General features: G+C 37.6%; 1 protein-coding gene and 1 pseudogene across 1 annotated transcript; one reads left to right on the forward strand and one right to left on the reverse strand.

Moving 5' to 3' along the window:
* Nucleotides 1-4,865: 4,865 nt before the first annotated feature.
* On the forward strand, nt 4,866-5,460 carry LOC127130651 (peroxidase 17-like; annotated as a pseudogene).
* A 339-nt stretch (nt 5,461-5,799) lies between these two features.
* On the reverse strand, nt 5,800-6,275 carry LOC127129118 (uncharacterized). The gene is made up of 2 exons (XM_051058414.1): nt 6,116-6,275; nt 5,800-6,036 (listed from the first exon to the last, which is right to left on the reverse strand). The coding sequence occupies exons 1-2, from the start codon at nt 6,233-6,235 to the stop codon at nt 5,800-5,802; spliced, it is 357 nt and encodes a 118-aa protein (XP_050914371.1). The 5' UTR covers nt 6,236-6,275.
* Between the last annotated feature and the right edge of the window lie 5,883 nt (nt 6,276-12,158).

The raw sequence follows: 12,158 nt of genomic DNA on the forward strand, positions 1-12,158 counted from the left end.
GCGAGCATCCAGAGTCCAGGTACCATGACTGGTGTTTGAACTTTGCTGCATAGGATATCTGCAACATAGATAATCTTATCTTTCGGTACCCAGAATCTCTTGGGTCCTTTTAGATTAGTTTTCCCAGAGTTTCTCACAACTTTGGGTCTTCTAGCATTTTTAAATTTGTGTTCTTGTGTGTGTGTGTAGTGGTATGAAAAAGGAGATTTAATTTGATCACTTGTAGAGGGTTTATCTTTCTCAGAATCATAACCAATTCCCCTTTTATTATTCTGACTTACTCCATAAATCATGGATGCCATAATACTCCTATCTATCCCATTCTTCAGAAATTTTTGAAAGGCTTCTTCATATTTATAAATAATTTCATTTGAAGTTTGTGGTGCTTGAGACAACGTTTCTTCCAATTCTAAGCTTTTTGTTTTAGCTCCATCTCTTTCTATCATTAGAGATCTGATAGTATCATCTCTTGCTAGAATTGTTGTCTCAAGTCTACTACATACTTCAGATTTTGCTTTAAGAAGGCCTTTAATGTCTTTAATTTTTTGTTTTAATTTCTGAAGAGAGGTAAGAGTTTCTGATAAACATGATTCTAAGTCAGATCTAGAAAGTTCAGAAAACACCTCTTCAGATTCTTCATCTGAGCTGCTGGATGTGGTAGCCATAAATGCTACGTTGGCTTGTTCATCAGAGTCAGATTCTGATGATCCTGATTCACTATCGTCCCAGGTGGCCATTAATCCTTTCTTTGTTCTGAAGGTATTTTTCTTGAAGCTTTCTTTTCTAGGGTTATCTTTCTTCAGCTTGGGGCATTCATTTCTGTAATGACCTGTTTCTTTACATTCAAAACAGGTAATATCTTTATTAGGTTTACCTTTTGAAGTTGACTCTGATCGATCCCCTCTGGGTCTTGATCTTCTGAAGTTGTTGTTGTTCCTTCTTTTCCAGAGTTGCTTAACTCTTCTGGTTAGTAAGGACAGTTCTTCTTCATCATCAGAGTCTTCAGATTCAGAGTCATCAGTGTCTGCAGTTTCTGCTTGAAGGGCTTTGGTTCTGTCTGACTTCCGTCTTTCAGGTCTGGACTTCAGCGCCACTGACTTGTTCCTTTTCTGAGGCTCATCCTCCTCTAGTTCTATCTCATGGCTTCTGAGAGAACTAACAAGTTCTTCAAGGCTGATATTGTTCAGATCCTTTGATAACTTCAGAGCAGTAACCATTGGTCTCCATTTCTTTGGCAGACTTCTGACAATCTTCTTAACATGATCTGCAGTCGTGTATCCTTTGTCTAGCACTTTAAGACCTGCAATAAGAGTTTGGAATCTGGAAAACATAGCTTCTATAGCTTCGTCATCTTCCATCTTGAAAGCTTCATATTTCTGGATCAGCGCCAGAGCCTTCGTCTCCTTGACTTGGGAGTTTCCTTCATGGGTCATCTTCAGAGAGTCAAGTATATCTTTAGTCGTCTCTCTGTTGGTGATCTTTTCGTATTCGTTGTATGATATAGCATTTAGAAGTATTGTTCTGGCCTTGTGGTGATTCTTGAAAACACGTTTCTGATCTTCTGACATTTTGCTTCTGGGAACTTCAACTCCATTTAAGATTGGAGGTTTGTATCCATCTGTGACAATGTCCCAGAGGTCAGCATCATAACCCAGAAAAAAACTTTCGATTCTATCTTTCCAGTAATCAAACTTTTCTCCATCAAAAACAGGAGGCTTGGCATTGTAAGAATCTTTCTCATTTGAGTGGGCCATTGTTTTTCTCGTACTGGATCTCTCTACACGGTTAAGTGTTTGATTAGAAAATCAATAACAGAGCCGGAGCTCTGATACCAATTGAAGGTGAGAAAAACAAGAAAGGGGGGTTTGAATTGTTTGAAAAATAAGCGCTTTTTGCAAAATGAAATCACACAATGATTTTATACTGGTTCGCTTATAACACAAAGCTACTCCAGTCCACCCGGCCAAGGTGATTTCGCCTTCAACAAGGACTTAATCCACTAATCTTGAAAGATTACAAACAACCCCTAAGAGAGAAGAAAATCTCTTAGTCCTCTCAAGTCTACAGACTGCAAAGAGTCACTTGAGGAAATCAAATAAAAATTAGATACAAGATGTGTAATCTAGAGTGCTTCTAAGAAAGAAAATATTACAAACTTAAGAACAAATTTTTCACTTGATAAGCAAAAGCTTAGTGAAAATCTTTGAAGAACAAGGATGTTTTTCTTGAGCGTGATATGATTTCAGTATAGTTTTGGCTAGTGATTTCTTGTTTTTACTGAAAGAGATTTCTTCTCTATTTATAGGAGTTGAAGTAGAGTTGAAGTAGCGTTGAATCTGTTGGATATTGAGATGTAGTTACGCCATTCCATTAATAGCTTCTGCAGTAGACTTTTTCTCTTAGAAGTGACTACTTACCACAATTAGTATCTTCTCTCTTGGAAGTGGAGATTAACGTCTCTTTCTAATTGAGGAAATTCATTTGCAGAACTTTAACTTGGCTTAAACGTTACTTCATCATGATTAACAATTCTGATTAGAGTCTTCGTGTATCTGGAGAATCTTGCTTCTGATGTTATTTCTTGAAAGTTCAGATGGCGCTGATAACTTCCAGAGTTTACAGAAGGCATTAATTCAGAGTCAGAGCTTCTAGACTTTACTTCATATTCAGATGCTTCTGATACTTTGTAGTTTTGTCCAGAGTCAGAGCTTCTTGAATGAGATTCCACTTTAGATGCTTCTGATACTTGAGATTTTGCATCTGATCTTGTTTTGCATCTGATGACATCATCAGATTTGTTTCTTCTTTCTTTAGAACCCTGCACACTTAGAAACTTTTCGTTAGGGTGCCATTTTTGGTTTCATCCTTTGTTATCATCAAAATCATGGAATCTGTTGTAGAACAATTTTTGTTCTTACACTTGTGGCATTCAGGCCAGTTTTCCGATTTCCAGATCGAAGTGATGTTCAGACCAGATTTCCGGTGATCAGACCAACATTGATACTCTCATATTCCGATGCTTAGTGTTCAGACTAATGTGCGACGTTCAGGCCATGGGTATTCCTGTGTTACCATTTATTTTGGTATCCAGGTCAACTTTCTGTTTCGGTACTCAGGCCGATTTTCACCGTACCAGACGGATTCTCCTTTTTGAGATTGCTTCTTTGCCGATTCTGACAGGCATTGTTAATTATTTCATAGGGATTCAGGATCAAAATCCGGGTCTTCTTAGTATTTAATCATCCCCCACTATGATCATATGAAGAACGTCCTGCTTCATACTCTCTAGTTGAAGACGCTTAAATGGGGGCAACTGTCATACCCCGATTTTGGTCCTGAATTTTTTTCCATTTACTCATTTATTTTTCTTTTCTCCTCATGACCATTTCATTTGGTCACGAGCCTACCCACTGACTGGTTCGTTTAGACTTATCATCACCTGCTATTCCATGAATCTATGGGTCTCGCCATGTTGTCTCGAGATGGAGTGATTATTTTCCCTTGGTCAAGCAAGACATGGGACCTTTTGATCATGTGATAAAATCAATTATTGATGGGGTGTAATAACCAGTCCAGCTGCACCGAGAAGCTTACACCTAGAAGCATATGATGGGTCAAGTTGTGTAAAAGGGTGTGTGACAATATGTTTTACACATTTTTGAGTTTCTTTGCTTTGGTTAAGAACAGAGTAAGAGGCTTCGTGACTGCATTTGGGAGATGATCAACTTAATGGAACGGAACATAATGGAGTAAAGTGTCTTGAGACTTTTGTTCAATTGGTTTTTATTTAGTTTAACTTTAAGATTCAATGTTGTTGTTACCAGCATTGTTGGTGCAAGATCACTTTTGTGTTACAGTGAGTAGAAATCCCAATTTACATTATTTCAATGTCTATTGAATTAATGGCATTGTTGTATGCTATTTAAGGAGGACATATTAAACACTTGATGGTGAAGGTGCTTTTATAACTCCTAGTTCTGTTCATCTGAAAAAGTTCATTCTATGGTGGCATCGTCCGAAATAAAAAATTTCTTTCCTTATAAAAGGTTTAGGTATTCCAACTATCTCGGAGGTGGTAATTCGTGAGGCAATATATTATGGTCTATCTGATTGTAGCTTTAATGAGTCATTGATCAATATTACTCTTCCATATGCTCAGCGCTACATTTATAAATCTCATCATGATAAATATATTCAACTTAAGCAATCTGGTTTCGGCATTTTGAATGATCTTAAAGTCATCGTTGTTGAGAAGCTGTTCTACAGGAATGTTATAAAGGGCTGTGACAGTGTTTCAAACAAACGGGTCGAATGTAGCTGTCTTCTACAGGGAAACATTCTTGTACACTATTCAAGAAGCAGACCATCTTTCCTGGTTTATGGAGCTTTCCACTTTATTACTTGATGGGATTGATGGGGATTATAAAATTCACATGGCAAATTTCCTTCACACGATAACGAACAGTTCAGAATCTGAATCCCCTGAAAAAGCTATTGAAGTTTACTCATCCTGGAATAGTTGTTGTTGTTATCAAGCCAAGTGTTGTTGGTGGATTTGAGAATGCAGAATAGGCGCACCAACATGGGAAGATGGTTGTTGTCAGTTCTGCCTTTGAAAGCAGTTTGAGTCTCTCTGCTTATACTCAGTTTCCTAGTTATCTTGAAGTTCGGAGGTTAAGTATATTCAAACTGTTAGATGCCAGTAGAACCAGTAACAAGCTCAACCACTTTTCAGCCGCCGTCACCCAGGATGAAGTACTTGCAGTTACGGTATCACCTGAAACCAATGAAAAAGGACAAGTTTAAATTTCAAAATTCACAACAAAAAGCAAGTTGGCAGCATATAATATAACCGTTTGAAACACAACAATACTGTTCCAAACAAAACAAAAACAACCGGGACCATGTTGTTTCATACACACAACAACATCGTCATCATGTTTATCATGATCTTCACCATAAACACAATCTTAGTCACATCATCACCTCTGGTTCTCCGACCTGGATATTACTCAAAAACATGTCCAAAAGCTGAAATTATTGTCAGAGATGTCATGAAAAAAGCACCTGTTAAAGAACCCAGTAGTCTTGCCTCTGTTATGCGCTTTCAATTTCATGATTGCTTTGTTAATGGGTGTGATGCTTCTATGTTGCTTGATGATACACCAACGATGCTTGGAGAGAAATTGGCCCTTTCTAATATAAATTCTCTAAGATCATTTGAGGTTGTTGACAGGGTTAAAGAGGCTCTTGAGAAAGCTTGTCCTGGAGTTGTTTCTTGTCTTCATAATCATGGCTTCTAGAGATGCTGTGGCACTGACAGGAGGACCTGATTGGGAAGTGAAGTTAGGAAGATTGGACAGTTTAACAGCAAGTCAAGAAGACTCAAACAATATCATGCCAAGTCCAAGTGGCCTACAAAATACTGCACCAAGCAAATGTCAAGTATCATACCATTAATTGTCCATGTGCATTAGCATGTTGCAAGGCTGCAATTGACATTGAACCAGTCATGTTTGCTGCAGCAGTCAGGATAGCAACAAACCCTACATCATGGAAATACAAAGCATCAAGCCATCATGCATAAGCTATTAAAGGTCAACCAAAACAATGTAATAATCACAGACCATGAGATACATAAATCAGAGTAGATGGGCATGGAACTAGCTGATAGAAACTTGATCCTGCATATGGGAATTGAAACCAATTCATGCGACCAAAAGTTCTTAGTGCAGGCTATCCAAGGATGCATCAGTCCTGGTACATGAGCAAACCTACAAAAGAAATACTCCTCCAATTCTAAGCTTTAACAATCTTTAAGATTGAAATGGCATTAATTGGTGTTAGCTTAGAGTGACAAAAACTCTGCCACACCTCCATCTTCTCTTCCACTTCCACATCCTTAATGATTGCCTCATACACTGAAGTTGCAATACTTCTTGTTGCATCTCTTGCCTCTGGAAGCCTATCATTCACCAAATCAGCTGCCACTTCAATCAACTTTTCCATCCCAAACTCCTCCATTTCCTCATTAACCTGCTACCATAATAACACCCTTCACAAACATTGCATAAGGAGTAAATAACACTACATCAATGACAGTAGCAAACTTTACCATCTTGGAGACACATTTGGATAGAGAAACAGCAGCTTTAGCTCTGATCCTAAGGTTTTTGTGACTCACAGAAACCCTTAGTTTCTGAAGCAATGGAAGAGGTGTCATGGAACCCACCATTGATCCAAGTGCCCTCTCAGCTTCTTCACACACAAACCTTTTATCTTGAGAAGCTTTCAGAAGCAGCTGCAGCAGCTGTTGAAATTCAACCAAAACAACACAATTCATTCAAACCTCTTAAATCATTACACCAATAGAACACACAAGAGAAAATTGAATGCACATGACATACCAAGTCCCCAAATTACACATGAATGTTGTGCACAAAGGGAAAATGAAATGACATGTATTCGGAATCAGCTTTCAGATATTGAAATCAAACCAAGCTCACCAATTTCACTGCAGTAAAAAAGTAGAGTAATTAGCCAAAGCAGTAAAAATTCAAGAAATATCCCAAATTGGCATGAAGCCAAAACAGAGCAAGAAAGTACGAAGGTTCAGATTACCATTTTCGAACCTAGCATCAAACAAGGCAATTTGATTCTGAGAACACCCAAAGTGGTTTGCAGAATTACTCTTCTGGAACACAAAAGACGCCCTTTGAAACCCTAATCAGTGAGCATAAAAGGAGAAAAAGAAATCAGTGAGAAGAACGAAAAAAATTGGAGGCGACCATAAACAAAAAACGGCGGAAAGGTTTCAAAGACAAAAACCCTAAATCCCAAATCAAAAAAAGCCAGTATTGGAAGAGAGGAGGCGGAAGATTTAAGCACCTAATTCGTCGTCGTCATCGAAGGTGAGATTTCCGCTTGAGGTCTCTGTGAAACCGTGGATTTACGCTTTTGTTGCTTAACGTTGTTGAGTGATGGGTAAGCGAAGGGTACGCGAGAGAGAGGTTTGAGAGATGATGCTTGAGCGATTTCGTGAGGGAGATGAGAGTTTGAGGACTTGAGCGATTTCGTGAAGGAGACGAGAGAAGAGGGATTGAGAGCGAATACGGCAAGAGAGGGGTTCGTGAGATTAGGGAAGGCAATCATTGAGAATGTGAGAGAGAAGCGAGTTTGCGAGGCATCTGTTACTATCCTTTTTTTTTCTTTTTCTTTTCTTTAATTTATTTTTAAACAGAATAAATTTTGAAAGCATTAAAGATGTTGTTTAGAATTCCTAGGTTTAGTTAATAATTGTTTTTATGTTTTCAACTTATCCCCCATTGAAAAACCCAACAGCCAAGCGGTTGAGATTTATTAGGATAGCCCAACAGTTTCTTTTTTTTATTAGTCTCTTTATTTTAATTCCTTTTTTAATTTATCTTAGTTTATATATTTAAAGTAACATTAAAATAATAAATAACCATGAGTGGTCTGGTGGAGAAGGGTAGTATCATAGTCTTGAGTGGGGTGGGTTCAATACTCATATGTAGCATTTTCTTTTAGCATTTTATTTTCTTTTAGTATTTTATTTCTTTTAACATTTTTTGTTATGTTTATGCTTTATTATTTTCATAGTTTCATTATCATAACATAGATTTGTTTTCTTTTAATTTCATCATTCATTCAAAACCATTTTAAAACTATAAAAATCATATTTTTCTCGATTTAATATCGAGCCCATTTTCCACACCTTTGTAAGTCGATTGCTTTTTAAGCATCGCCATCAACCTCACATAGCTTACTCTTGGGCTTTCTTACAATGAGCCGGTTCTCTTGCACTTACACTCATATTTCGCATCATTTGTTGCTTGGGCCTGATCTAATTATTTCATGATTTTGAATCCCCATTTGACAAAATGTACCCCACTTCCCCAATGTGTATATAATGTTGTATTGTTTTATTTCTCTATTTGTTTTAGACACTAACCAAAGAGTAAAATCCACAATTTCTGAAAAAATACAAAAATATGACTCGATCCAACGTCGAGTATTTTCTCAATAAACAAATCAATTCATTTCGCCCTCCTATTCTATTCCTTTTCTTTCAAACTTTCATCAAATGCTTGATTCAACGTCAAGCCATTTTCTCTAATAAAAACTCAAAAAAAATATTAATTCATAAGTTAAGACTTTTGCAAATAAAGATGGAAGTGGAACGTGGTGTATACCACGCACTCCTGAGACTAGGATTCGAGATGTATATCTCGCCAATCCTAGCTCTCGCCATCATCCAATTTACCCACTTTGCTCTATCAAACCCTCATTCAAATCTTTCTCAAACGTCCATCAATACTTGATCTAGGTCAAGTCATTTTCACAACAAAACTCAAAATACCTAATTCTTATTTAACACTTTTTCAATAAAGGTGGAAATGGAACATGGTGTATACCATGCACTCCTGAGACTAGGATTCGAGATGTATATCTCGCCAATCCTAGCTCTCGCCATCGTCTAAAATTGTCAATGCGGTTTCTTCAAACCCTTTCTCAATCAAACCTAAAAACACTTAATCTCTATTAAACACTTTTGCAAATAAAGATGGAAATGGAACATGGTGTATACCATGCACTCCTGAGGCTAGGATTCGAGATGTATATCTCGCCAATCCTAGTTCTCGCCATCACTCAAAGCACATCCAACCAATCAAAAACCTTTTAAAATGAAAGATATAAGAGATACAAAACATTGTTTCAGCCACGATTGTTGAGTAGAGATAGATGACACTTTTCCGAGTGTAGATTTGTAAATCCTAACACTTAAGTACATATTGCATGACAACTCTAGGGCAGAGCTTCCCCATCTTTAGACCTTCCGTGCGTCTCCGATCCTGTGGCATGTCAGTCCGTTCTATTGCAAAGAGGTAACTGCCTAAGACTCGATTCAGCGAGCTGCGACACCTGCTGCTAGGACGTGAACACATTGCCCACTCTCCTTTGACACAACTAATGTCCTCCTTTTGTAAGTCCATATTCAGATGGCAACCCCTATGTAGCCGAACTACGACAACTCTGATTCTCATGTTCAGATGAGATACGTAGGCACAAGATACGATGTCTTGCCGAGTTTGACTAACGACTAACAACTAATCCTTGTTTGCTTTCGCCCTTATTGCGATCCTTTCTCTCGCCCTCGTTGCGATCGAGACCTTCCTTTTCTCTTGCCCTAGTTGCAATCGAGACCTTTGTTCCCGTAGTTAGCTGAACTACGTGTTGCTCTGATTCTCATTCCAGATGAGATACGTAGGCATAAGACGCGATGTCTTAACGAGCACAATTACCCTTAACCCCTAGGTAACCGAGCTACGAAGACTCTGATTCTCATATTCAGATGAGATACGTATGCAGTGGATGCGACATCCGTGCGAGTCATTTTCTTTGACCCCTTTCTTTTAATAAATAGTACATTAGATAAACACACACCCTTTAGACAAGAACAACAAGAGTGGATCCCGTAGAGTACTACGGATGCGTAGGGGTGCTAATACCTTCCCTTCGCATAATCGACTCCCGAACCCAAGATTTGGTTGCGAGACCTTGTCTTTTCCTTTCCTCTCTTCAGGTTTACTTCGAGCGTTTCCTTTCCCTCCTTTGGGATAAATAACGCACGGTGGCGACTCTCCTGTCATTTTCTTTCGCCGATTGTTTTTTCGCACACTATATTTTTTTAGGCTGCGACAGTAACGATATTGCTTTACTTCATCAAGTTAATGATAATGTTAATGTTGAATAATTAAATACTCTCAGCAATTCTTATGACGCAAGATCATGGTAAAGTTCACACATCTACTCGCTATAATGGTTACAAGAAGGATACTAGATTTTTCACTCATTGTATTTGAATTGGTCATATCATAGATGTGTGTTTCAGGAATACTAGATTTTGGATGAATAGTGTTTTCGGGTGAATAATGTTTTCAGGTGAATAGTATTGTCGAGTGAATAGTACTTTTTTGGAAAAATTAGGATTTCAGGTGGATAATACTATTTTCAAAGAATCAGGATCTAAATCATATTAAACTTCTTTCAAAATAAAACAAAATATTTAAGAGCTTATAGAGTTTTTCATTTGAAAATGTAATATTTTACAATAGTGAGTAGAATTTGTATAATTTGGGTATAATAATGGTGAAAATATTTTGAAATAAAACGTCTTGATGTGGTGATTTAGTGGATAGCGTTTTGCAATGGATGATTAGTATTTTGGAACCACTTTTTGGTGAATAGATTCTATAAATAACTTTTGGGTGATTCATACTTCTTTTGGTGTATATTAGTCTGATGAGACTATTTTGGTGGCCTTTCATTGGCAATGTGTGGTTCGAATGTGAGACCATTATTTGGTGAATAAATTATGAATATCTTTTGGTGACATGTGATTTCTTTTGGTGAGATGTATGTGTTTTTATTCACACTTTCACACATATATATTTTTTGGAGTTAGGTGGGACTTGAGTCCATTTTGGTGGCCTCAGATCCATTGGTGGGGATCGTTGGTCTTGGTGGAAAAGACCAGGGGCGAGTCTCAGATCCATTGGTGGGGATCGTTGGTCTAGGTGGGAAGGACCAGAGACTAGTGGAATAAAATCAGTAACATTCATCTGACTCCACAATATATTTTTGGTACCACATCCATATAGGTGAAGGAGTTGGTGCATAGTAGCATTGCATATATTATGAATGATACTTGTGCTTGTAAATGTGATTGTGTTTGTGTTTTATATTAATGATGTGTTCTTATTATCATTCTGCTGCTAAATTTCATCGTTATTATTTATAAGTTTATTCTCACCCCTTCTTTGTTTGTTGAATGGCTCTATGCAATGTTTGTACTGGTAATCAAGAGTGATAGCTCGTGATGACTGTGAGACGACTTTGACGCCGTCTTAGAATTTATTGGTTTTCTGTTAGTCGAATAATGCTCTAATTCTGTAACATCGGGGAATGAGGCGCTTATGTTCTTATGTATTGAGTTATAAATAATTTTAATGGAGTTTTTAGTGATGTTTTATTCAAACTTATGTTATGTGGTTCTTTTATTTTTCGCTTCGGATTATTGAAGTTGCATGTTTATGTATCAGTGTTTTAGTGAAGTAAAATCCTACGTGTGAATTTTCTATAAAAATAAAGTATGGGGTTTTAGGGTGTTACAGGATGTCCCATGTAAACTTAGGCCAACATCCAGGATTTCAACCACCAGATGATGGAATGATGTACCGCCTGAAACTTTTGTTCGTAAAGGCAAAGGTAGACAACATTGTTGTCAACAAAATCTTTGTTAACGGAGAAGCGACTGTAAACTTGATGTTGAATTCCTTGTTTAAGAAAATAAGGAAGTCAAATACAAAATATTTGAACTATGAAGGCAAGACCAGCCATATCTTGGGAGTAATATATGTCGAATTATCAGTTGGTACTACAATCTGGCCAACATTGTTTATGGTGATTGCGTCTGATGCAAACTATAATATGTTTCTAGGACACAAACAAATACATGGTATTGATGTAGTTCCTTCAACTTTGAACCAAAGGATTGCCATATGGCTCCCCGAAGACATAGTGAAGAATATTGAAGCTGACCAGAGTTACTAAATGGTTGAAGTTAACAAGGTTGGTAAGGAGCACTTCGATAGGAACCTAGCTAAAATCCATCCATGTTATGCACCATAGGATACCTACACTCCCTAGAAAGATGCTACGTACTTCCTAAACCTATATCCCAATCATGGATTTATCTGGGATAAGGAAGACGTGGGAGATCACACTATCGAAGAAGGAAGGCTCGAACCCACTAGGGGACAATGGTCGATGACCATGACTACTGAGTCGAACTCTTTGGCTCAAATTGTGACATATATGGATGAAAATAGACTAAACTTGGCTCTAGAGGTTGTAACATTGTAAAATATGGCTTTTGAAGCCATTGTGGAAGAATTTGGGAAAATTAGAAATGACCATTTTGGCCAAACAACAACTTCAGAAATTCGGAGGCTTGATTGTATTTATGACAACAAGCCTATGGGGTTTGAAAAGACCCAATTGATTCTACAAAGAATATGCAAGCCCAAGATCCCTTGGAGGAAATATATCTTGGTGATTGAGTAGTAAAAAGACCA

The sequence above is a fragment of the Lathyrus oleraceus genome, chromosome 3, assembly GCF_024323335.1.
Source record: "Lathyrus oleraceus cultivar Zhongwan6 chromosome 3, CAAS_Psat_ZW6_1.0, whole genome shotgun sequence".
NCBI lineage: Eukaryota > Viridiplantae > Streptophyta > Magnoliopsida > Fabales > Fabaceae > Lathyrus > Lathyrus oleraceus.